Genomic DNA, 26,966 nt, shown 5'->3' with positions numbered 1-26,966 from the left:
TGTGGCTAACATAGTGTTATGCCAGGCCTTCCATTGTGGAGTTAGTTTTGATGGGTGAGTGGGTGATGAACCATTAAAAATCACTGTTGGATCATCATACTATATCACAAGTAGTGGAGAGTAGTTTACTGTTCTACAGTGTTTGAAGTTCCTAGTGATTAATAATGGCTTGCACAGATTAATACTTGTTATATTAGGTATGTAAACCTTATTTAATTTGCAGATATCATTTTGATGGTTTCTTCTGTTTTGTGCTTTAGACAAAAGGGCAAGATATAGTTCAGAGGAGTATTCTTGGACACATCCTACCAGAAGCCATGGTGTGCTACTTAGAAAACTATGAACCAGAGAAGTTTTCTGAAATATTTTTGGGTGAATTTGACACTCCAGAAGCTATTTGGAATAATGAAATGAGGTAACTCATTTATGTACTTCCTGCTGAAAGAAGGGATTGGTACATATTTCCTGTTAGTTTGCTGGTTGTACACTGAATCATCCAGATGGCTTTGTGGTTTGTGGTCAAAGAAGTAGACTGAATTGACTGCCTTTCAGTATCTGGAAGACCTTTTAGCACCTGTTTGATTGAAGATGCCTTTTGCAATTCACAGGCGCCTCATGATAGAGAAAATTGCTGCTCATCTTTCTGACTTCACTCCCCGTCTTCAAAGTAATACAAGAGCGCTTTATCAGTATTGCCCAATCCCAGTAATCAACTACCCTCAACTGGAGAATGAGCTGTTTTGTAACATTTATTACCTCAGACATCTTTGCGATAAACTGCGGTTTCCTGACTGGCCAATTAAAGATCCTGTAAGTCACTTTTTTTTAAAAACTGCCTTATTTGTACCACAGCAGAATTTTAAGGGCAGTGGGGAGAGGAAGAGGTCAATAATTGTAAAAACCATGATCGCTTAGCTCACTTGCTGAGTATGCCCCAGGGGCTGTGATCTGGACAAGCCTGGCTTACATTTATAATTTATTTGTTATCCATAGCAGTAGAAAAGAGCAAGAGTCCAGTAGCATCTTAAAGACTAACAAAATGTCTGTCAGGTATGAGTTTCTGTGAGTCACAGCTCACTTCTTCAGATATTTATTTGTTATGGTTTATTTATAGTGTGCCTTTCTCACTGAGACTGAAGATGGATTGCATAATGTAAGTCAGTACAATCATTAGGATGAGGAAATGTCTAATAAACAATGTAATAGGACTAGGATTGCAGAAATCTGGCACAAGGCATAAGTATTAAACAGTGGCATGTTAACCAGTGCAAGAAATGGTATTATAGAAAGAGACATATAATGTAGTGAGAGTAAGATCAAAACATACAGCAGCAGATAATACATATTAGTAGCATGAACACACAATCCCATTCCCTCTGTCAAAACATCTTCCTGAATCATTCTGCTATAATGCAGCCCTATTCCTTTATATAAAAAGCCCTTCTGAATAATTCAGTTTTACATAGTTTGCGGAAAGTTTAAAAGCTTGGGAGCCTTCCTAACCTCTTCAGGCAGGCCATTCCATAGGGTGGTGGCCACTACAGAGAATGCCCATTTGTGGGCAGCTGTTGAACTTGCCCGTTTGTAGGGTCACCTGTAGAAGGCCCTGTTCAGATGACCAAAGGTGTCATGGTGGGGCATAGAAGGAGAAGTGATCCTGCAGATATAAGGGTCCAAGGCCATGAAGGGCTTTGCATGTGATGGCCACTACCTTGAACTGAACCTGGTATGTGATGGGCAGCTGATGGCATGATTGCAGAATTGTTGTAGTATCATGCACTGCCTAGTTCCGGATGATGACCAAGCTGCAGCATCCTGCACTGAGTTGATTTTCAGGGGAGATACATATTGAGTGCACTTCAGTAGTCCAGTCTCAGTGTTTAACATGGTGTGGTCCCAGGTGGCCAGATTGGCTGAGCCAAGGTTAGGGGGCTAACTGAGTCAGCATCAGCTGAAACCCATCAAAAGTGGGATGCAGAGTGCCCTCAGGTTTCCTAACCAGCATAACCACTGTCTTGTTGAGATTCAGTTTCAGTTTGTTCTCTCTCAGCTATTTAACCTCAGGCAGCGGCTCAAGACTCTCTCCTGCATCCCCAGGAGATTTGGTTGGAAAGATACAGAGCTGGGTTTCATCAGCATACTGATGGCATCCAGTTCCAAAACTGCAAACAATTTATCCTAAGGGCTTTACACAGAGATTGAATAGCATGGAGAATAAGCCCGCGCCCTGTGGGATCCCACAGACCAAATCCCACACTGATGATAACTGTTGAATTTAAGCTAGTTGATAAGCGTGAATGAACTCTTGAGTCAGTGTTCAAGTAGAAAGAAATTTAAGTGTCCTGCAGACTTCTAATACAGGGCCAAGTAGGTTACTGAGTAGAGGTGCAAAAAACGTCATTGGGAATTCTTTCTTTCTCTTACAGGTTAAACTGTTGAAAGACACCCTGGATGCTTGGAAGAAGGAGGTAGAGAAGAGGCCACCTACAATGTCAATAGATGATGCTTATGAAGTCCTCCATCTTCCAAAGGGACAAGGGCAGTAAGTTGTCATAAGTTCCTTGTTACAAGTAGAACTGAGGCCTAAAACAAATTACATTTCCTTCTGTTGGATCTTATTTGCTTAGTTGGCCCCAGCTGCTCCTTGGCCTAGGGAAACCAATGAATCATGGTGTGGCTAACAGGTTTTAGAGATAGAAAAGAGCAAGAGTCCAGTAGCACCTTAAAGACTAACAAAATTTCTGGCAGGGCTTGAGCTTTCATGAGTCACAGCTCACTTCTTCAGGTTTTAGAGAGCAGCAGTAATATAGTAATTTGACACTGGAGCACACTTTGTTTGGGACTATCCTGATTCATTGATTTGGCTCAGTGCCACATTCAGAAGTGCAGGCAGAATACCAAAAAGAGAAAAATAGCATAGTGCATGGAAGGGGAATCCTGTGTGCAGACTCGAATAATTGATGTTGGCCCTACCGTTGTAGCTTCTATAATGTAAGGAGGACTGTAGTCTAGTGAAATGCAAAATTAATTGGAGAGGTCTAGAGTCTTTGGAATTTGTGTTGAGAGTAACCCACTAAGATTCCTTTCATTATGCCATTATGGCTGCTGCCTCTATTAAGTTAAGTAAGAGACTTATATATTGTGTACAACGTCTGTAGAGAGTTATCTGTGGCATCAAAAATGCCTGGAGGAAGGGATAAAACCTCCAGTTTGAAATGTTGGCTTCTAGACATGCAGCTGTTGACTCCGCAGCATTAGACAGGGCATTTTTCATGGTGGCCCCCTCATCTCAAGAACACCTTTCTCCTGGACACTCACCTTGCACCTGCTGTACAACATATCTTTTTACCCAGGCTTGTAATTAGACATTTTATCTTACCAGTTTTTTAAATGGTTTGCTTTTGTTTTATGGATAGTTTTTATGCTGCTTATGTGCAATGTTTTTAATGTTTTGTTTTCATATTGTTACATCATTTTAATTGTAAGCCGCCCTGTGCAGGACTCTGAAGAGGTGGCATAGAAATAGCCTAAAAATAAACAGCATTAGTTAGGTGGGTATAACTAGCTAGATCATGTTTTTTTCTCCCTGATTAAATTACCATGTAGGTCACTAAATCCTTTCTGTACTTGACAGACATGATGAGAGCAAGATCAGGAAAGCATATTTCAGATTGGCTCAGAAATATCACCCTGACAAGAATCCCGAAGGTCGAGTAAGTAATATATATAATAGCTGTAGAGAATGTGTGTTGCTTCCAGGGATTGCTTATAAGATCTGCATGCCTTACATAGAACTCTCCCAGCTGCAGGGATCATCCCCATTCCTTCAGTGGCAGGAAGAGATTGTTATGTCTACATTCCTTGGCATGTGCTGATGTATTTGTCTAACTTGCATGATTGAGGCAGCCTGTTTGCACAAGTGCCATCATTAAAATGCAGCAGATGGTTTTGGAAAGCTGCTAAGTATATGACTTTCATAGCCAACTGTTGAGAATAGCTTTAGATTTCTGGAATGGATCCAGGGATTGGACTAGATGGCTTATCAGGCACCTTCTAGAAAAAGAAGAAGAGTTGCTTTTTATATGCCAACTTTACCTACCACTTAAGGAAGAATCAAACTGGCTTACAATCCCCTTCCCCTTCCCTCCCCACAACAGACACCCTGTGAGGTAGGTGGGGCTGAGAGAGCTCTAAGAGTTGTGACTAGCCCAAGGTCACCCAGCTGCCTTCATATGTAGGAGTGGGGAAACAAATTCAGTTCACCAGATTAGAGTCCGTCGCTCATGTGGAGGAGAGGTGAATCAAACCCGGTTCTCCAGATTAGAGTCCTCCACTCCAAACCACCACTCTTAACCACTGTACCACGCGGGCTCTAGATTTGATACATAAGTGAATTCTTCTCTAAGTTTTTAAAATAATGAGATAATACTCTTGCAGTGTTTGTACACTATTCCAAATACTGTGCCAACCGACTTTCCAAAACAGCCTAAAGCATAAACCAGCAAAATGTTGAAATGACCTACAAAACAAAACAGTGTTTTCCTGAAGGTTACATAGAAGAAAAGCACATCTCTTTAAACTTGTTTCTTTTGCAGCATTAGCAAATCTATTTTGAGATTAGATTCATATATACTTCTCCATAATGCACTTCATCTGCAGGATATGTTTGAAAAAGTGAATAAAGCTTATGAGTTTTTGTGTACAAAGTCAGCCAAAGTAGTGGATGGTCCGGATCCTGAAAATATTATTTTGATTCTGAAAGCCCAAAGCATCCTCTTCAACAGACACAGAGAAGGTACTTATATTTGACTTCTGAGTATATTCATCTCCATTTGGTATTGAGCATATTGAAAATCAGCACTTGCACAGCAAAGTCAAACGTATGCAGTGCTGTAAAATATGACAGATATTGCCCTATACCCCCAAGTAATGGAAAATTACAGCCTTGAGCTCTAGGCTTGAGCCATTGCGAGAAGCAGCAGGTATGCAAAACTGCAAACAACTGGCAGAGCTATGTTTTGCCTTCCATGGCGGGAGACTTGGATATAGTTGGGTGCATTATTATTCAGTTTTAAATGGATGCATCACAAACAGAAAGCATTCTTCAGACATGTTAAATACTTGTACAACGGTGCATTCCTGGTATTGAAGAGTATCTTCAATAAGAGTGCAGACATCAGACTAAAAAGGAAAATTTTGTTGATAGAAAACTCAGAATTCAGCCTAAGGCAGAAAGTGGGGGTCCCCGTGCTGAAGGTTAGGTGGGCGAGATCCAACGTAGTCCAAAGGAAGCCCTCTTGCCCAGGTGCTGCTTGAGAAATTGTTCCAGAATCTCTGGGAGTTTCAATATTGCCTCAAACAGTGTGAGGAGCCACTTGAGGGTGGGATGAAGGAAGAGAAGGTGCAGAAAAGAGCAACCAAAATGGTCAGGGGGCTAGTGCAACTGTCCTTTGAGTTACAACACTTAGGGCTGTTTAGCTTGCAAAGAAGGGGGTTAAGGGGAGACATGATAGAGATGTATAAAATTATGCATGATATGGAGAGAGTGGACAGGAAGAAGCTTTCCTCCCTCTCGTATTACCAGAGTGCAGAGTCATCTGCTAAAGCTGGAGGGTGAAAGATTCAAAACAGATAAAAGGAAGTATTTTTTCACACAATGCATAGTTAAATTGTGGAACTCCCTGCCCCAGGATGTGGTGATGGCTGCCAAATTGGAAGGCTTTAAGAGGGGAGCGGACGAGTTCATGGAGGATAGGGCTATCCATGGCTGCTACGGTAGTAAAAATGGCTACTAGTCATGATGCATACCAATTCTTTCCAGGGTCAGAGGTGCATGCCTATTATATGATGAGGTGCAGTGGAACATAGGCAGGACAATGCTGCTGCAGTTGTCTTGTTTGTGGGCTTCCTAGAGGCACTGGTTGGCCACTGTGTGAACGGACCTCTGGACTTGATGGACCTTGGTCTGATCCAGCATGTCCTTTCTTATGTTTTTAGATTGAAGCTAAATCACTCTGTGCTCATACTGAAAGAACTTTGGTCAATAATGGGCCAGATAGTTGCTGAGCAGCCACTGCCTTCTGTCTGCTTCCTTTTGTTGTCAGTTGATAAGACCAATAATAATGTGATAATTTATCTCATTAAGTCTCTGTTTCTGAGCTTGTTATCAGTATCTTTAGCTTCCTCTGGGTAGATCAGGAGAATTTTCGTTTCTGTCATCCATGCGAACAAAAGAGCTGTGAGATAATATAAACTGTGTAGTCCAGGGGTTTGTTGCCAGGTGGATTCAAATATGGACATTGATTTCTGGCATTTTCTTCTTCCAGAGCTGAAGCCCTACAAATATGCAGGCTACCCTATGCTGATCAAGACAATCACCCTAGAAACTTCAGATGACGTCTTGTTCTCCAAGGAGTCCCCTCTGTTGCCGGCCGCAACTGAGCTGGCGTTCTACACTGTCAATTGTTCAGCACTTAATGCAGAAGAGCTCAGAAGAGAGAATGGAATAGAGGTAGACCGTGGCTGGGGTTTTTGCTCTATGGGCAAGTTTTGGTTTGGGCATTACAGAAGGAGAAGAGGAATGAATTTCTTTTTCTGTTAAAATATTTGCACTTTTACTACTTATGGAAGCTTTCTGGAATCAATGCTTTTCTTCCAGCTTGTTAGCCATATATGTAACAAGCAGGCCCAGGTCAATTCTGTACAGTTGCAAAAGCAATTACAACAGTTTTTTGTGTATGCAGTTTAATTTGCTCAAAGAGTAAGGAAATAGCTTGCTGGAAAAATGACTGAGTGAGGACTATTTTTACATAAAACAAGCCTCTAACGTGCCAAATAATAGAAGCAGTAACAGTGCTGCTTAGAAATATTTAATATAAATTATTCTGTATAATTTCAGTTAATCGTTAAGGTGGCTGGCAACAATTGAAGCTACTGTTCTATAGCCAATGGTTGTTTTTCTTTGCCTTCTAATTAAAAATACATCTGAGTAGAATAAATATAATGAATACTCAAAATGAGGGCAAAGAAAACCCGAAGGTCCTCACAGTACTATAAAAAATGCGTACAGGTAAACTCTGTCATGTATTTTGCTACATCAAACAGTCTTTTGGAGTACAAATTTTAGCATTGTGGCTTTAGAACAGGATCTAAAGATTGAAGAAAATCTTTAGTGGGTGATAAAGCAGTCTCAACAGATTTAGACACTGGCAACCTGCTGAAGAAATGTCTGTCCCCACAGGTTTTGCAAGAGGCATTTAATCGGTGTGTTGCAGTCCTGACACGCTCTAGTAAGCCAGATGATATGTCAGTCCAGGTAAGCGTGAAAGAAATCCTTGTCATGAAGGATGCGACCTGTATGTGTATGAGCTGAAATAGAACCCATATGTGGGAGTCCAGGTTCATATATGTTGTATCTCATAGACCTGCTGGATGCTGCTGGGTTTATGGCTCTTTAAGGATCAGTTGTTCATCAAATGGGAATTACTGCTTCTTGCTTACTGTAACATTAGACACTTCATGAAGGCATAATATTAATTCTTCCCAGGGGCAATGGATGGTAAGCCCACTGCAAATCTGCCTTGGTTTTTTACTTCTATGGAAGGTGGATTTGCTATGTCCAGTGTTACCTAGTGCAGCACAATTCCTTGTGGGTTACAAAAGTTTTTATTCTCTCCTTAGGTGTGTGGACATATAAGTAAGTGTTACAGCGTGGCAGCTCAGTTTGAAGACTGCAGAGAGAAAATTACTGAAATGCCCAATATCATCAAGGACCTCTGTCGAGTGCTGTATTATGGCAAAGTAAGCTCTTCTGAGGCTTCTGTGTTGGCACTTTTCCTAGCTTCTACTCTGTGTGGTTAGAATGGGACTTCAAATGTCCATTAGATAGATGCATCAGATTGTAACAGTTGCATCCTGTTAGGACTCTAATTCAAATTAGGCATCATCTTGCCTGGATGCGTAGAAAACACTTCTTGTTTTGCATACGCAGCAGAACTTTATTTTACTGAAGCTGCTGATCTCCAACTTTAGGAGCTAATTTATTCACTTACACTACAATCCAGCATGACTTCGTTAGAACAGTACATTCAGAAAACTAAAGGCAAGTTCTGTGTACCCTTAGGATCACGCGCAAGAGCTGCAATCTGCAGTTTAGACTAAAATATCATTTGCCTTATTCCAGTTGGGCTTCGGCATTTCTCACTCGCCATTCAAAGCCATTATTTTCCCCTCCTGCTTTAGAACATTCCACGTGTGGCTTCCCTGGGAGTAGAATGCGTCAGCTCGTTTGCAGTGGATTACTTGCTGCAGACACATCTCTTTGGAGCTGGAGTTCTGTGGTATTTACTTGGCTACCTCTTCAACTATGATTATACGCTGGAAGAGAGTGGTATTCAGAAGAGTGAAGATTCCAATCAGCAGGTAATATTAGAGAACTCCTAATGGATAGTGAAAACAAATTTAAGGTATGGCGACAGGTATCCTGAATAACCTCATTTGAACAGCTTAAGCAGAGACACTGTCCTTCAGTGTTACTACTCTGAAGATGCCTGCCACAGTTGCTGGCGAAACGTCAGGAAAGAAAATTCCAAGACCACGGTTACACAGCCCGGATAACCTACAAGAACCAATGAACTCTGACCGTGAAAGCCTTCGACAATAGCTTAAGCAGTATTTTCAAGATGAATTATGTTTGCTTATGCATACTCTGTGCATGTCCGAATGGACTGCAGTCTTGTGAAAACAGAAGTAATATATGTGTTACAACTCAAGTAACATAAGTGTAGGATTGAATCACTGTTTTCAATTAACAGGAAGTAGCCAATAGCCTTGCCAAGCTTGGCCTCCTTGCTTTGAGCCGTCTTGGAGGATATCTTCCTGGAGAACAAGCGACACCTGAAAATCCAACCATCAGAAAAAGTCTTGCAAGCATGCTTACTCCTTACATTGCAAGGAAGCTGGCAGTGGTTAGTCCTACTGAGGTACACACCAGTGTTTAATGTTCATATGAATACTTGTCTGCTTTTCTTCAGTGGTTAGGGTTACAGAAGAGTTTGTGCTCCATAGACGGAGAGCATGTGAGCTCTCAATAGAATAGACTGAGCAATGGAAATATGGAAGGACATTTCTTAGCCATTAATTCACTGGACACTGAGAATATTTGACAGAAGCATTTGTGAGAACCTTCAGTTCTCAGTATGATAACTAATGGAATTTTTAAACAAGATATGGGAGTGTGGCAGAGATCTGTAGATTTCTTCTGACAATTTATAGCTCAGCATTTTTTTCTTCTTGGGCCACGGGGCTAACAGAGGTACTGTCTCTAGTACTAATGGCTATCACACAATTCAGACGCCATGTTAAAGCTACCAAAGATAACTTTGAGAGCTTGACTACTCTGTGTGGCGAACTGTTGCTTTGGCCCCCACTATGTTTGCGTTCTACATAACCACTGTTCTTTGTGATGGTGTAATGTGGTATAGTGGTTAAGAGCGGTGGTTTGAAGCGGTGGAGTCTGATCTGGAGAACCGGGTTTGATTCCCCACTCCTCCACATGAGTGGCGGAGGCTAATCTGGTGAACTGGATTTGTTTCCCCACTCCTACACATGAAGCCAGCTGGGTGACCTTGGGCAAGTCACATTCTGTCAGCCCCATCTACCTGACGGGAAGGGAAGGGAAGGTGATTGTAAGCTGGTTTGATTCTCCCTTAAGTGGTAGAGCAAGTCAGCATATAAAAACCCAACTGTTCTCCTCCTCCCCCTCCTCTTTAATCCTGGTTTACTGGCATGGTTCTCCCACTCCGTTTTGCCCTCATAACAACCCTTTGAGATAGATCAGCCTGAGAGTGACACCCACGACCTCCTGGTGCACTTCATAGCTGAGGGGGGAATTTGAACTTGTCTCTCTCAGGTCCTAGCTTGAGCAGATCTGGACGTTACTGGCAGTATGGAAGAAAACAAATATGGAGAGCTGATATATAGAAAGACAGTATTCACAACAGCTTGGTGCATACCAGAACTGTGAAGCAGAGGCTTCTGGGGCAGTAGGTTCATGATGGGGCCAACCTAAATCAGTGCTAGATTTTTAAATTAAGAAAAGCATATGCAGGTTAAGGATTAAACACCAGATTGGGGTGTGAGAGAGCTAGATGATCTACAGTGTTCCTGAAGTAGCGTTAAGGAAGTATTACAATGACTGAAGGAAGCACCTGTGGAAAGAAATGGAAGTTATTTTGAGCTAAATCTTTGTCCTTAACCTTTCCCCCTAGATTTTGAAGATGCTCAACAGCAACATGGAGAGCCCTTACTTGATTTGGAACAATCGGACGAGAGTAGAGCTCCTTGAGTTCCTGGAATCTCAACAGGAAAGCATGATAAAAAGAGTGAGACTTTTTTTTAAAATGGTCAGGTTGGCTAGTTGGGAGAGGCTGAGGCAGGTACTCTAAGAAGTGGCATGCAAGCCTACTGTTCTTTATCAGAATAAGTAAGCAAATATTTACAGAGGTGGTGCAGCTTAAATATTTTAAGCCTAACTCCAAACAGTACCTCTTACAAGTGTTGTGCAGGAAAGGACAGAAGCAGTATCCACTGTAAGCACTGGACGTCTCTCTTTTTGGTTTCCTTTGCCCACATTTTCAGCCTTTGCTGCAAAGAAGTCCAGGAAGTGAGAGCTGGAATTCTTAGCCAAATTCTGTCCTGACTGTCATACTCCAAATTGGTCTACAGACATACTTGTGGCTGCAAACACGGCTATATTCTAAAACTTTAAGGGTTTGTGTATTTATCTAAAGGATTCTGCAGCTTTTGTGTTGGGCCATTTCACATTGTTTCTCCCCTCTAGGCAGCTGCAGAGTGTTATTTCTGTGTGTAATTTATTATGTAAATATGCTAATCTAAACTTTCCCCCCCTGAAGGGTGACTGTGACAAAAGTTACGGGTCAGAATTTGTCTTCAGTGATCACGCGAAAGAACTTATTGTGGGAGAGATTTTCGTTAGAGTGTACAATGAAGTTCCCACATTCCAGCTAGAGGTGAGGTTCTGCTTTTGCTACTGGTGGATTGAAACCTTTAATGGTGGGGTTTTTTAAAGTAACATTTTAATAGCCAGTTAGGGCATACCAACATGAAGTATTTGTCAGTGACTGAAACATCTCTGCCTGAATTTTCAGTTGAAATTCAGCTGAATTTCAGTCAGCTGTGGCTTGCTTAAAGCCAGTGTTTTGAACAAACCCTGGTTAGTCTGCCAGATGTACATAACAGACCACTGTGTGCTCATAATGCCATTTGGTTTGCCGCTGGCCTACTTTCCTGTTTCCCAAGCGCAATCCTTAGCTGCCTTGCACTTTCAGGTGACTTTTTATGCAGCCTGTTGGATACTGGCTGCAATAAATGAGAAGGGAAATGGGGGTGGGGGTTGCGAGGAAGAAGTCCAGGGCAAGACAAGCCTGATTCTCCCCTTTCCTGTTTAGCTGCTTTACTGAACCAGACATGAAACTCTCAAACAAAAACAAATTGTGTATAGAGTCCTCACCTCCCCTTTCTCTCTTACTATCAGCTGTCTTCAGTGAGGTGGTGAGCTCCCCTCCTCACTGGCAGTCTTTAAGCAGAGGCTGGACAAGCACTTGTCAGGGATGCTCTCGGCTGAACCTGCATTGAGCAGGGGGTTGGACTAGATGGCCTGTATGGCCCCTTCCAACTCTATGATTCTGTGATTCCCTATCCCTATGGAACTACTTCACTGTGTCCCCTAAACTGTACTCTTAAATAAAACAGGTCATTTATAGTTCCCCTCCAGCACCCCTTCTTTCTTGTTTCTGGCTGCGTTTTAAATTTCCTTTAGTTTTAACTCTGAGGGACACTTTTCTTGATGAATCATTACTTGCTGGGGTATGTGGAGAAAAGGCAGAGTGAAGGGGCGGGGGATGGAGTGTCCTTAGAAAGTGCCCTCTGTAGCAGACGGTTGCTGGTTTCCTGTTAGTATGTGCTTCCCTCTATGCAGGATAGTGGGAGAGGTGATCATTGTTTTTAATTGATTTCTTGTAAAATTTTAAACTGTATCTTAATTGCTCAAATGTTTTAATGTCCGCTGCCTTGTTGACCCTGATCAAGTGGGAAGGCAGCATAAAAATGTTTTAAATTAAATAAATATTACAGAGCAAACACTTTTCTGCATTCAGATCTCACAGCACATCATGGGTAGTGCAAATCATGGTTAACAAGCCAGGTGTAAACCCTAGTTTAAAATCTCAGTTTAGCAACTACCAACAAATCACACTTTAGACACCCTGCATTCATAATACACTGAACTGGAGTTTCTTTAAACCATGGCTATATCAACTGCAGTTTATCATGAAGTCTGAATGCAAAGAAAGTGTACACGGTTGATTTATTAGCACTGTGCATGCTTTCAGGAGATGTGTCTCCATTTTCTCTTGTCATGTGTTCCTTTGTGATTGTAGTCCAGCATTTGAATCTTAGAGATTTAGGATAGAATAACCACATATTATAGAATTTCCTTGACTGCTATTCAAAGTATGTTGGTCTGTTTAAAGTATTATGTTCTAATCTGGTAGATAGGATTTTGGTCGAAGAACAACCTGTTTTTTGAAGCTGGAAAATTTTTTAGTACTCAATCCTGACTCAAGATTCGATTTTATCACTGAATTTTAAATCTTTAAAATGCTAACAGGTAATTTTACTGAATTATATTGTGTTCTTTCCCTGCAGCTTCCTAAAGCATTTGCTGCAAGCCTTTTAGATTATATAGGCTCACAAGCACAATACCTTCATACACTGATGGCTATCACTCAGACTGGGAAAGTAGAGTCTAACCAACATGGAGAGAGGCTGAAAAGGGTTGAAATGGCTTTGGAGGCTCTGAGGAATGTAATAAAACATAACCCAGGTAAGTGACATTCATCTTAAGTCACTGCCCTTTGGCTGACATAGCACTTAGTGAGCAAGTGACAAAACAGTGAGAGGGAAGGCACGTGACTGTAGTCACCTGCCAGAATTATTATTTAGCCAGTGTCGAGGATAAGACTTTGGACCACAGACCAAGAGGGCTGGGAACAGGAACAACAAGCTGAGCACCAGCAGGATCACTGTACTGAAGAATATAATCACAGGATCACTGTACTGAAGAATATAATCACACCAAAACAGCTATTATTCAAAGTGTTTCCAGATAGATCTTTAAAGGTACTGTTTCCTTTGCTAAAAAACACATTTCACTCATTTTGTTGATTTTACCTCTCTTGTTGCATCCCTTTTCTTCATGTAGGTTCAGAGTGTGAATGCATAGGACACTTTAAGTTAATATTCTCCCTGCTGCGTGTCCACGGAGCTGGTCAAGTACAACAGCTGGCTCTGGAGGTAACAAAAAATATTGAAAGTTGCTCGCTGTATTACAGGGTTGACCAGATACTTCTTGAATGCATTGTGTAGGTAGACTAGGGTGAAGTTCACTTCCTGAATGGCCAGAGACATCAAAATTGGATATGGTGATCTATGCACCACTACATCCTTCATGTGCTCTCTGTAAAAGGAGTGTCAGGATTCTTCTCTTGATTACCATTAAAATAACGAACAGACTTCACATTCTCAGTGACGTTAGTTCCTATGCCCTCCATTTAATGGGTATGTGTGTGTGTGTGTGCACATGTTGTCAAGTCACAGCTGACTTATGGTGACCCCTTGGGGTTTTCAAGGCAAGAGATGTTCGGAGGTGGTTTGCCATTGCTTGCCTCCACATGGGTTGAGAAAGTTCTGAGAGAACTGTGACGGGCCCACGGTCACCTTCATGTGGAGGAGTGGGGAAACAAACCTGGTTCTTCAGTTTATAGTATGCCGCTCTTAATCACTACACCACACTGGCTGTATTTAATTCCATTTAATACCAGCATTAAGGAGCCCCGTGGCGCAGAGTGGTAAGCTTTAGTACTGCAGTCCAAGCTCTGCTCACAACCAGAGTTTGAGCCCAACAGAAGCCTTCCATCCTTTGGTAAAATGAGTACCCAGCTTGCTGGTGGTAAAGTATAGATAACTGGGGAAGGCAGTGGCAAACTACCCCGTAAACACAGTCTGCCTAGTAAATTTGTGATATGACATCACCCCATGGATCAGTAATGACCTGGTGCTTGCACAGGAGGAGGAGAATTTTATACCCTGCTTTTCTCTACTGAAAGGAGTCTCAAAGCAGCTTACAATCACCTTCCCTTCCTTTCCCCACAATAGGCACCTTATGAGGTAGGTGGGGCTGAGAGAGTTCGGAGAGAACTGTGACTGGCTCAAGGTCACCCAGCAGGCTTCATGGGGACGAGTGGGGAATCAAACCTGATTCTCCAGATTAGAGTCCACCGCTCTTAACCACTATACTACGCTGGTAAGGGGACTACCTTTACCATTTAATACCAGCATTAATAATATAACCAGAAGAGCTAAGGGAAATGAGCACTGAGATTTATAGCTGAGGTAAATGGGGCCAAATCTCTTTAATGTGTTATATATGATTCAGAAAATGTGTGTGCTACCTCTCCACACCTGCTTGTGTCTCACAACCAAACCAGTAAAGTAGAACAAAGAAAACAACAGTAAAGCCAATAAAAAACAAAATCAACTAAGAAAAAATTAAAGAACGCAAATAAAAACATGGCAATAAAGCTGTTACAACCAAACCAGGACATGACAGCACATAAAATTTAACTTTTGAAGGCATGATGATAAAACAGTCCTCAGTCTAGGAGCTGACCATAAGAAAGCTAAATAACGTGGAACTTTTATTAAAAGCCTAGGTAAAGAGCAATGTTTTGACCTATTGCCTAAAAAGAAGTAAGGTTGTCTCCAGGGAAGCATCAAGAAGGAGGACGTTCTGAACGAAGGGGCTACCCTACAGAACTTGCCCCTTAACTGTAGCAGTTGGGAGGAGCTCAAAAGAATGCCAGTGTCCAGAGGGGAGAAGAAGGGATGAAGTAGCCCACTGTGGCCAGTGAATGTTCTGCATGGCAGGCCAGCCTGATATTGCCTTGAAGGAGTTTATAGAAGAGGCAAGCTGCCAGTTCAAGCTTAGCTGTTGTTAATCTTGTCCCTCTTCCTTCCCACAGGTGGTGAACATAGTCACTAGTAACCAAGAATGTGTGAACAATATTGCAGAGGCAATGGTTCTTTCCAACTTACTGGCCCTTCTGCACTCGCTGCCTTCAAGTACGTGGAACTTATGTTGACCCACTCAATGACAAAAGCGCGGTCTGCAATAGAAATAAATGTTGAACACTTCTTGTTAAAAATACTCACAAGGAAAACCGTGCAGATATCAAACATTTCTGTCTTAAGTAGCACAATAACTCTTAATTCTTATAGGCCAATCTGTGCAGGTTTATGGAGAAGTAAGGTCAGTAGGACTTACTCCTATGTAAGTTTACATAGGATTATGAGCCCAGTTCCTCAGGGCAATGTTTTTGGATTCAAGCCCGTTTCGAAACCATGGTCTGTAATCCTAAAGTCTTGCACCCCAATCACAGATCTGTGGGATTAATGATGGTTATTTGCTGACGATGGATCAGGATCTGCTGATGGTCAGTAGCACTCATAATAGTTTTTGTGCTTCAGGGCTTAGTCTTGGCATTCAAAACAGAGGCAGAGGACTAAGACCTGCTAGCCTTTGTTGTGAACAATGTCCTGACATCTCCTCAGGGCTGCAGGCATCACAAAGGATAGAGAGTGCGGCTTAAAGGGTGCTGTTTGCTACTGTTCCCCACCAATATTAATGGTGTTACTCCTGCACAGTAGCTATTGGGTGGGTATAACCTAAAGATAACACAAGAAATGTTATGAATTATTGGACAGTGAGAAATGGGTTGATCAGTAATTCAGCACCATACATTAAGACTTCTTCAGCTATGCTACACATCCAAATCTATGCAAAAAGTGTCAGCTTTAACTCTTAGATTGCAGGTCAGCTCTATAACACATAGAATTAACTCAATAAGAAATAGTGATAAATACTGTTGCAAATTAGAAGTGTACGTCTGTGGACCTAAACTCCATGGAAGCTTTATGCTCCAGTTCTTGAACTGGAGCACTCCCCGCAAGTCTACTCCGTGCCTTGTTGTGTCTAGTGTTGAATTCCTCCCTGATAAGTAGATTTAAATTTTGGGCTTTACTAAGAGTTGCTTAATCTTGGCAGGTCGGCAGCTTGTTCTTGAAACTCTGTATGCTTTGACGTCTAGTACCAAAATTGTTAAGGAGGCGATGGCAAAAGGTACAGTGGCGTTTGTTACTTCTTCTTACTGTTTTTAATCAGGAGTTCATTGATATTTTCTGTTATGTTTAACATTAATAATTGAAAAGAGAAATAATGTGCATACATAAAACACCAGTTATGTTATCCGGGTGATAGGAAATCATGAAGAAGGGAAGAAGCCCCTGAAATTAAATTGTATATCCTCCTTCGGAATTCACAATCCAGTCTTCCTTCAGGGGATTAAGAAGGATCAACGAAAGGAAACAAAGTAGGGGAGGGGAGAGCTGTGTGTCAGCCAGGCAAGCTGCAGAATGTGAAAACACCACCATGGTCATGGGGCACTATTGTTGCCATCGGAGCACTATAGAAACGTGCCCCACATGTCTGTACATTAATATAAGATGTTACGTGATTCTTGTTGCATCCAGCATGTCTGCAAACTTGCTGTGACTGGAAGAGCCAATTGCCGTTCTGTCCTTTTCCAGGCGCTTTAATCTACTTACTTGACATGTTCTGCAACTCAACCCACCCACAAGTCCGATCTCAGACCGCAGAGCTCTTTGCCAAAATGACAGCAGATAAGCTGGTGGGTCCAAAGGTGAGAGAGAGTAGTTTCCTGTATGGCTGTTGAACCAGCACTCCAGGTACAAGGGGCTGAGAGCATACCCTACTGCATGCTGGAATGTAGCCTTGTGGTTTGGCTTGGACTTGCCGCTCCCTTATCAAAAAGGCTGCCTGTGGTATCATTAGGAGTAGATGTATGGGTTGGATCCAAAGAACTGTGAGTGGAAGGAGCCGCAGCTGCTCCTGCTGTGCTGTAAACATATGCAAAGAAGTTTATGCAGCGCTATAGCAGGTAGGTTCTGCAGCTGTACTGATGCTCCTACTTGTGTAAGTAGAGTACATCTTTTGATTTAGATTCATTTTGCCCACCCAACTTATTAGCACAGGAGTGAAACAGCTGTGTCCTGTGAGCATAAGACACTTTTACACTAGGGATACCAACCTCCAGGTACTAGCTGGAGATCTCTTGCTATTACAACTGAACTCCAGGCGATAAGAGATCAGTTCACCTGGAAAAAATGGCTGCTTTGACATTTGGACTCTATGGCATTGAAGTCCCTCCCCAAACCCTGCCCTCCTCAGGCTCCACCCCAAAAACCTCCCGCCGGTGGTGAAGAGGGACCTGGCAACCCTACTTCACACAGGTGGGCACCTTTGGATCCAACCACTATATGTTGCTACAAATGAACAACCTCAACTAGGTGGTGGCTTTAAATAAACTCCATGAAGACCCTGCCTGGGGTGTGAAGAAATTTCTGTCTGGAAAAGCCTATTTTTAGTGTTCAGTTGATTCAGAGGAGGTTATTGCAAATCTGAGGATTTTTTTATTTTTGTAACATGGGTCATTTCCATAATAATGGTTTTTCCATGTGGAGGTATCCCCAACATAGTTCTGTCTCCTGGAGAGAACTGAAATTTCTTTCAAAACTATTTTTCAGTGCTTTTGCTTATTTAATTGGGCACATTTATTTGCAGATTTTGCCACAGTGCTCATAGCCTTGTTTTATTGTATTTCTGCAATCTAAATCTTTAGGTTAGGATTATCCTTATGAAGTTTCTGCCTGGCGTGTTTATGGATGCCATGAGAGATAATCCTGAAGCTGCTGTTCATATTTTCGAAGGAACACACGAAAATCCCGAGTTAATATGGAATGACAACTCTAGGGAGAAAGTATCCACCACTGTTCGTGAAATGATGCTAGAGTAAGTCTCAATCGTAGTAAAATAATTTGTTTTGTGTAGCTAGATTCCTGATCAAACTTAATGGAATGTAAAAGCCTGAAAAAAATGCAGCTGAGAATCCTTCAGTACTCAGCCAAGTGAAGTTGCCACATAGGGATGGATCCTTAATTATCACGTAGAATAACACAAATATCCTATATCAATCAAAAATTCTGAAAACAACCAAAACACTGTTCACCTATTTGGGTTTGAATCTCAGGTACTAGAGAGGGGGGTTATTAAATGCAGTTCCTTTTTACTCCAGTTAATGAACTGTTACCCTAATGATTTTTTCTCTGTTTTAAAGGCACTTTAAACTACAGAGGGACAACCCAGATATTAACTGGAAGGTAAACAAGCTTCTAAGTGTTTAACTTAGGTTAACAGGAGAGATCCAACATGAACATGTTTTGTGTTTGTATGCTGTTTTCTCTCTGGGATAGTGGAGAAAATAGCTGCACCGGTCTTTACTCACGGCTTACCATTACTGTAACAATCTGCAACTACCCTACAGAACTTGCCCCCTAACTGTAGCAATTAGGCCTGCAAATCGCATTAGCTGCCACCTTGTAGTAGCCACCCAGAATAACCATTTTCCCTTCTGATTGATCCAGTTGCCTGAGGACTTTGCTGTGGTATATGGCGAAGCAGAAGGAGAATTATCCGTTGGGGGAGTCTTCCTAAGAATATTTATTGCCCAGCCGGCCTGGGTCCTTCGAAAACCTAGAGAATTTCTCATTGCACTATTAGAAAAATTCACTGAACTACTGGAGAAGAACAACCCACATGTAAGTGGTACACACTGGTTTTACTTTAGACTAGTGTTGCTACTGGTTTTGAATTTTTGAAAGCTGAATAAATGCTTTAGTCATCTGCCAAGTTCTGGTTATGTATATCATTATGAGCCTGTATAGAGCTGTGGTGTAGTGGTTAAGAGTGGTGGACTCTAATCTGGAGAACCGAGTTTGATTCCCCACTCTTCCACATGAGTGGCGGACTCTAATCTGGTGAACCAGTTTGGTTTCCCAACTCCTGCACATGAGGCCAGCTGGGTGACCTTGGGCTAGTCACAGTTCTCTCTGAACGCTCTCAGCCCCACCTACCTCACAGGGTGTCTGTTATGGGGAGGGAAAGGGAAGGAGATTGTAAGCCAGCTTGATTCTCCTTAAAAGGTAGAGGAAGTCGGCAGATAAAATCCAACTCCTCCTCCTTCACGCAAGGACTGTAACGACCACCAAACGTGTGTACACTTGCACAACCACAGTGCAACATGAGTGGCACAAGTGAATAATAAGCTGTACAAAACAACTTACACAAAGATTCTGAGGATATGGTTTGGTTTTTCTATGCAAATTTCTTCCCCCAGAAAACTAATTATTCAACAATTAGAAGAGATTATCCGGGTTCTGGACCCCTCCTTTACTTAGGAAAGGATAAGTCAGCCTGAGGTTGTCTTATCACTTACCAGCCTATGAAGTGCTTACCAAACAATTTTAAGATATTAAATACGTATGACTTCTGGGTGGTATTAAATTATAACCAGTTTTACAAGTCAAACATGGGGGTGCTGTACAATTTTGCCTCTTGCAGATCTGGAAATCTCATTGATGTGCTCTGTTTTGTTTGTTTTTGTTTTGAAACAGGGGGAAACTCTAGAAACCATAACGACGGCAACGGTGTGCCTCTTTTGTGCTCAGCCTCAGCTAGCAGACCAAGTCCCCCCACTTGGCCATCTTCCCAAGATTCTCCAGGCCATGAATCACAAGAACAACGCCATCCCTAAAAGTGCCATGCGCGTCATTCACATACTGGCTGACAACGAGGTACACGGACGTGGGTCTGTTCCCGAATGGGATTAATTTTAAAGTCCACACTGATTAAATATATCTGTGCCAAGAACAGAGGACTTCTGAGAGGCTTGTTTGTGGAACTTCAGTCACCTGTGCCTCGGCTCATCGGGCTGATAGTTAATGACACCATTTAAATCAGGGGTGTCAAACTCAATTGTTACGAGGGCCAGATATGACATAAATGTCACTTGGTCAGGCCAGGCCATGCCTGACCAGCCCAGATTGACAGTGGGGGGGACGTCTGGCCTGCGGGCCAGATAAAAGCTCTCAAGGGGCTGTATGTTTCATAGAATCATAGAGTTGGAAGGGACCACCAGGGTCATCTAGTCCAACCCCCTGCACAATGCAGGAATTTCACAACTACTCCACACACACCCAGTGACCCCTACTCCATACCCAGAAGATGGCCAAGATGCCCTCCCTCTCATGAACTGCCTAAGGTCATAGAATCAGCACTGCTGACAGATGGCCATCTAGCCTCTTAAAAACTTCCAGGGAAGGAGAGCTCACCACCTCCCGAGGAAGCCTGTTCCACTGAGGAACTGCTCTAACGGTTAGAAAATTCTTCTTAATATCTAGACGGAAATTCTTTTGATTAATTTCAACCCATTGGGACAACAGAAAATAACTCGGCACCCTCCTCTATGACACCCCTGGTTTAAATTTTCTGGACGAAGCAAGCAGCAGGCATGTTAAGCCTGGTTAGTACAGTATAAAATGGAATACAGTTAAAACACACCCATGTAGTTTTGAGTACAACAGTTAATAAGGTGCAAAGAAACTTCTTCCTTGAATGGAAGCACTAGGAATGTGTTTTGTCAAGGGTGGTGCAGCTTATAATGTGGGTAGCGCCAAGGCTGCTGTGCTGGATCTTTTTTTCACCTTTGTGTATGCATCACTGTGACATCTATGAATCCGCAGATGGTGCAAAAGCCGGGGGGGTTGTTTTGTTTTTGTGCAGCTTTGTGTTCGTTCAATGGCAGCACTGGAGACCATTGGCCCTGTGATGAATGGAATGAAGAAGCGGCCGGATACTATTGGGGTGGCCTGTGAAGCACTTAATCGAATGTTTCAAAAAGAGCAAAATGATTTAGTTGCCCAAGTAAGCAAGCTTCATGACTTTCATTATTGTGTGGCACTTAGTTTTACTGTCTAGACACATACCAAGTAGAGTTTCTTGTGCTTCTTTCAGTCCAGTTGGGAAGGGTGGATGAGTGTGTGTGTGGAGGAGGAGCCCTAAAATTAATGCAGGGGTCCTCAAACTACGGCCTGCGGGCCGGATCCGGCCCCTCAGGTTCCTGAACCCGGCCCCTTTAAAAAATTGCAGCCACAAGTTTGTTTCTGGGGAGGAGGGGGGGTAAAAAAGGGGAGAGAAAAGCCCCCTCCGCTGTCTCAAAGCTGCCTCCCGCCCCCATCCGAGGCGGCGATCCGCCAGCCGCCGGCCCCAAACGACCCTCCAGCCCCCCAACCCCCCAAAAAAACCCGACCTCGGGCTGGGGTGCGCGGCAGGGCGAAGTCAGCGGCCGCGGGGGCCGACGTCCGTCCCGGCTGCCTGGGGAGCCGCCTCCGCTCTGTCCATGTTCGCCGAAGGAGGGAGGGGAGGAAGGGGAAGGGAGGCAAGGCGAGCCCGGCAAGGGCGCTCGCTGCCTGGCTGGCAGTTAGACCCAGGCGCGCCGGGGCGGGCAGGAAGTGCTCGGCCGCGCTCCGCCTGCAAAGGCAGGCAGGCGGCTGGCCGGCTGGGGCTCGGGCGGCCGCTCTCCCCGTGTCCTTCTCCGCCTCCTGCCCACCCGCTCCGGCGTCTCCACTGCAGCCACACTGCGCTCCAGCCTAGACTGAGGGTGGTTCGGGGCTGAGCTAATGCAGGCGGGCTGCGCGCTCCTCCTCCTCGGGGCCCCCTTCCTCGCTCGCTCACTCGCTCCCTGCCTGTTTGTTGGTGCATCTGCCTCAGCTCTTGAAGTGCGGGCAAGAATGTGACCAACTTCTCAGGCTGGGCTCTTCCAGGAACAGGCGCCGCCTCCCCCCGGCTCGGCTCCCAGCCCTTCTGCAAAAGGCGAGCGAAGGCTCGCGAGGCGGGCCGGGCCTCGGCTGCAGAGGAGGAGGGGGGCCGGGCGGGGTTAGAGGGTCAGGTTCGCCGGCCAGGAGGTGGAGGGGAAGGCTGGGATGGGGAGGGTGGCGGGCCGGGCTGTGCGCACTCTCGCCACTCGCAGGGATTTTCTTTCTTTCTCTTTCTCTCTCTTTTTCCTTCTTTTTTCTTTCTTTCTTTTACTTTCTATTTTTCTTTGTCTTTCTTTCTTTCTCCACCCAGGCAAAGTGTTCCATTCCCATCCTGGGTCTGTGCGTGCTCACATGCGAGTTTGCATGCATGTGTTTGGGGAGGGGCCGTGGCTCAGTGGCAGAGCCTCCGGCCCCCAACAGTGTTTGAGGGACAGTGAACTGGCCCCGTTTAAAAAGTTTGAGGACCCCCGAATTAATGCAATCGTTTGAAATCACTTCATGCAGCAACATAATCAGTGGCTGGGTGGGAGATCACTTAAGGATCCTGTGTAAGGCTGAATTGAGTTATGTGACAGGGAGGGTGTGATGGAAATGTAAGAGATAATAAAAAATATATGTTTTGCCCACCTCTGGTATGTGTGCATGTGTTGATAGAACCACAGTCCACAGCACCAGACCAGAATTTGGAACAGCTGTCTTTAATGTTGGAAAGCTAATGAATTCCTCCTATAGTAATTCTGTTGTGTATTAAGGTGAGCTTCAGATGAGTTCTGCTAACACACCAGTCTGAAAAATGTTTATGAGAGCCAGCGTGGTGTAGTGGTTAAGAACGGCAGACTAATCTGGTGATCTGGGTTTGTTTCTCCACTCCTACACATGAATCCTGTGACCTTGGGCTAGTCAGTTCTCTCCCAACTCTCTCAGCCCCACCTACCTCACAAGGTGCCTGTTGTGGGGAGGGGAGGGGAAGGCAAGGCGATTATAAGCTGCTCTGAGACTCCTTAAAGGTAGAGAAAAGTGGAGTATAAAAACCAATTATTATTATTATTTTAATTTGAGATGAAAAGCCGCATAGGTAGGTGATAACTGCTCCACTGGGTTCAGAGACTTACACGCGTCTTTACCTTTTTCTGGACAATCATGAAGTAGCCTACAATCCTGTTTTTATAGGCATTGAAAGCAGACCTGGTCCTGTATCTGCTAAAACTGCTTGAAGGCATTGGCCTTGAAAATCTGGAAAGCCCTTCAGCCACAAAAGCTCAAATTGTGAAAGCCTTGAAATCTATGACTCGCAGCCTACAGTACGGAGAGCAGGTAAGCGTCCCATGGCAGACTCCTGAACTCCTTTTTAAAGTATGTCAAGAGACCCTCTTGCATTTTCACTCTTACAAAGAACAGAATTTAAAACCTGCATCTTAAAAGATCACCTCCTCATGAAATTAAACTATCATCTGACCCTTGTAACAGGTGAGAGTGTTTGCTACAACTTGCAGTAAATAAACAGCAAATAAAATAGGTAAAAAACCCTTCCGTGGACTTCCTTGTTTTTCAGGTAAATGAAATCTTGTCTCGTTCCTCTGTGTGGAGTGCCTTTAAAGATCAGAAACATGACTTGTTCATTTCTGAAACTCAGACAGCCGGATACCTCACAGGTTGGTAATGCCCCTGAAGTCAGGCATTTCTTCCCATTCCCCCTTTGTTTTGAGTGATCTGCCTTATTCAGCTATCTCTAAAATAACTCCTTAATTTCCATCCACCTTGGGTTTTACACATTGAGTGAGAGGTTTGAAATGGGTCGAAAGAGGTTCAAAACTACTCCTGGTAAAACGGGCTTTGGCACGGTTCTGTTTCATCACTGAAGAAAACCAGTGTGTGAGGGATCGCCTGGTGATAAGAGAGATTAACATCCCTCTGGCCTTCATTCTGAACTTGCAGTTCAGAAGGACCTGAATGTACCTTATGAAAGTATGCTTATAGGTGTAAGCAATCTGTCAATTCCAGGCCTTCTCAGACACTACGGAGTTGTGCTTCACCTTTGCTTCCAAGTGCTTTGCTGTCTGTACTTCCCTTGCTTCTGATTTCTTTCTCCCTCAGGTATCTCCTCTCCTTCCCTTCTGTCTGGTAGCAGTCCCCTTCATCTCAGAAGTGGGCTTTAGAACTGACTCTGGCAGGCAGCTTGCTAAACTTCTCTCTAGCGCTCTAAAGCAGGTAGATACCACTTTGCTCCGTGCATGTTGCATTTGCTCCGTTCCTCTTACAAAATGCCAATTAGGTGCATGGCCTACGGTTGTAGCAAACTTGTATCTGTTGTAGACTGTTGCAGAATTGCTAGCCTTGGTTTTTTTGCAACAGTGACTTGTTCCGGATTCACATTTTGGTTTCTGAAAGAAGATACCAATGTTTAAAATGCACATCCTTAATAAAGTGCCTTTTCAGTGATGATGAACAAAAAAACCCTGATCAGTAAACTGATTAAATGCATTCTAGAGAGATTTAAAATCAGATTAATTTACTGTAGAGAGGTCAAACCGCCTTGGTTGTCTGAGCTGAACGAACAGCTTGAAACACACTCACTTGCTCATTGAGCGCCTTCTAAAATATTATTTTCCTCCTCCCCTTTTCCTCAAACAGGTCCTGGTGTTGCTGGCTACCTTACTGCAGGGAGGGCTTCATCTGTCCTGCCCAGCGTCCCACCACCGGTGGACCATGAAGCTGGAGATACCAGTTAAAGGACATAAAACACCTGTGAGAGACTCCACAGCAGACTGGCCAGTGATAAGGAAGGCCTCCATTCCTTGGTCCTAAATAGTTGAAACGAATTTTGCCTGCCTTTCCAGTTTCCTGACAGTGTTATTCCTTTTTCTATGAATATATTTTTTTTAGAAAAAAAATTCACAATTCTATCGCATTGTAACATAAGAAGAAAGTACTCTGTGGATCAGCTTAAATAGGGTACAGAAGAATTTTTTTCTTGCTGTACGTGAGCACATTTTTTGTTCATTTATATTTTTGTTTACAAGACTGTGAATCAAACAACACTTTTCCTAGTTTTTTGTATCTTATGGACTTGGCATGACTGGAGTTGAGCTACAGTCTTGAAGAATTGGGCTAAAATCACTTGATCCTCTCACCCCTCTCTAAGGAGAACACTTCCTTCCTTGTCTCCAAGTCGGATGTGATCCATCCCTCTTGAACTTGGCTGACTTGATGTTTACTTGTGTCCTCAATCATTAACATTACCCTTCACGAGACCTAACAAGATATTTGTATGTATAAAACTGCTTTACCAAATTGGAAAAAAAATTAAAGTGCAGCAAAAAAAAAAAACTATTTAAAAAAAATAACGTTATATAAAAGCATAGTGTAATTGTGATATGTTCTATACATTATCCCGTATATAAAACTTTCTATATTGAATGTACATTATACAGATCATTCATATGTACATAAAAATTTTAAAAAATAAAGGGAACTGAAAATCCTTGTTAATGAGACAGACTTCTGTTACAGTGGTTCTTTGTAAACTTGAAGGATTTAGTTACCATTTTTCTCTTTCCCCTGTAAGTGGACAGCTTTCATCAGTAAGCTGTGTGTTGGTTGGGATAAGCCAGATAAAATCGGTTTGTGTAAAAACAACTGAAATTGTCTCAAGGAATCCTGGAAACAGCTGCCTAAGTATACATTAGAGCAGGCAATTCATGACTGCTGCAAACCCACGTCTCCTTAGTAAACTAGTGAAAAACATACACTGTGCTTTTTGTTTTAGACATTGCGAGAGTGTCATGGGACAGACAGAAGTTGGTGGAAGCCGCACAGTGGGATCGTAGCCAATCACCACCACAGCTCTGCTTACAAAAGACCAATTCCCCATCCTTAACTACAGCTTCCTGTAGTTTTTATCCACACGAGTTGCGCAACGCCAGACATTATCTTTGAAGGGATCAAAAGGGAAGATTGGATTTTCACCATGGTCCCTTTTCCCAATCTGCTAGCAGTTAGTTGGACAACGGTGCATTATCTCACCATGTTAAGCCTCCCCCTCCCCAAAGGCAGGTATGGTCTGCTGTAGCCACTCTGGATTACTGTCATCTGAGTGTCAAATCCCTCTGTTGGGACAGAGTCGTGGGAGAGCAGACTCTGTTCCTTGAACCCCATTTTGGTGAACAGTTGACAATGTTGGTTTTCACTTGAGGAAGCCTGTGCCAGTGACCGAGTTGGGTGGGGGGGGTAAGGATTAAAGAATCAGTCCCCATAAAGAGAACTGATCCTGTTTAATCTGTCTTCTTCCTCCCTATCAAAGGCTAAAAACCTATCCCTTTCTATTACCTGTCTTTAAGACTACCTAAATCATGTTCTTAAACTCCAAGAAAGGAGAATAAGGCAGGCTGACATTAAATGCTACTTTTAATGGACAACTTGTTTAGAAGATTTTATGATTTTTGTTGTAGCAAGAGGGCCACACCTCATCAGCACAGATTAGAAAAGAATAAATTCAACAGTAGGTGAAGGGTGGAATTTATTAAGACAATGGAAGTGTAAGAAAGCAAAAGGTGTCTTCTTAGCAGCATTGTATCACCAACTGAAGTGAGAACAGTGTGTCAAAGAGACATTTATTTATGGATAGATTTATTAATATTGCTGTTGCCATTCAGATGTTCTTTCAGTGGCAGTGGTATGAAACATGTATGAGTTTCTATACACATAATGTAGATATTGGTTGTATTTAAATTCAGGTCAATATTACATTCCCCACTGCTGGGTAAGCTACAGAACACAGACATGTTGCTGTTTCCCTTATTAAACAGTGTTTTCACAAAATTACACACTTTCCAGTACTATGTATTAAGGAAAGAACATGTTTCCCCATCTACTTTTTTGGCCTTGGTACTTGGGGGGAACTCAAAGCAATAAACAATCATAGTCTTAATTAATTTTAGCTTAGAAATACTTTAATTTTTCAAGTATTTCCATATGTCTAAACTTGACTCTAAGCCTTAACCACGTTATAGGCTTTATTAATTGTGCCAAAGTGGGGTGTATGTTGAATTGTTTCATTTAATAAATGTTAAATTGATGATCACCTCAATGCACTCTTC

At 42.9% G+C, this 26,966-nt stretch overlaps 1 protein-coding gene across 1 annotated transcript in view; it reads left to right on the top strand.

Moving 5' to 3' along the window:
- The window catches only part of DNAJC13 (DnaJ heat shock protein family (Hsp40) member C13), a 66,452-nt gene extending 41,834 nt beyond the window's left edge, over positions 1-24,618 (top strand). The window contains exons 33-57 of the mRNA XM_056857229.1: positions 261-415; positions 609-810; positions 2,427-2,542; positions 3,635-3,713; positions 4,660-4,795; positions 6,327-6,511; positions 7,241-7,315; positions 7,681-7,800; positions 8,242-8,421; positions 8,814-8,981; positions 10,269-10,382; positions 10,914-11,030; positions 12,727-12,904; positions 13,283-13,374; positions 15,102-15,201; positions 16,184-16,258; positions 16,726-16,838; positions 17,838-18,007; positions 18,333-18,375; positions 18,640-18,813; positions 19,669-19,848; positions 20,837-20,977; positions 23,041-23,184; positions 23,423-23,522; positions 24,502-24,618. Coding sequence (XP_056713207.1) covers positions 261-415; positions 609-810; positions 2,427-2,542; positions 3,635-3,713; positions 4,660-4,795; positions 6,327-6,511; positions 7,241-7,315; positions 7,681-7,800; positions 8,242-8,421; positions 8,814-8,981; positions 10,269-10,382; positions 10,914-11,030; positions 12,727-12,904; positions 13,283-13,374; positions 15,102-15,201; positions 16,184-16,258; positions 16,726-16,838; positions 17,838-18,007; positions 18,333-18,375; positions 18,640-18,813; positions 19,669-19,848; positions 20,837-20,977; positions 23,041-23,184; positions 23,423-23,522; positions 24,502-24,599 — 3,255 coding nt within the window. The 3' untranslated portion in view covers positions 24,600-24,618. The remainder of the gene's footprint in view (positions 1-260; positions 416-608; positions 811-2,426; positions 2,543-3,634; positions 3,714-4,659; positions 4,796-6,326; positions 6,512-7,240; positions 7,316-7,680; positions 7,801-8,241; positions 8,422-8,813; positions 8,982-10,268; positions 10,383-10,913; positions 11,031-12,726; positions 12,905-13,282; positions 13,375-15,101; positions 15,202-16,183; positions 16,259-16,725; positions 16,839-17,837; positions 18,008-18,332; positions 18,376-18,639; positions 18,814-19,668; positions 19,849-20,836; positions 20,978-23,040; positions 23,185-23,422; positions 23,523-24,501) is intronic.
- Positions 24,619-26,966: the final 2,348 nt, after the last annotated feature.

This window comes from Euleptes europaea, chromosome 11 (genome assembly GCF_029931775.1).
Source record: "Euleptes europaea isolate rEulEur1 chromosome 11, rEulEur1.hap1, whole genome shotgun sequence".
Classification (NCBI taxonomy): Eukaryota; Metazoa; Chordata; class Lepidosauria; order Squamata; family Sphaerodactylidae; genus Euleptes; species Euleptes europaea.
The sequence above is the reverse complement of the archived record's forward strand: the minus strand, read 5'-3'. Positions and strand labels throughout refer to the sequence as shown.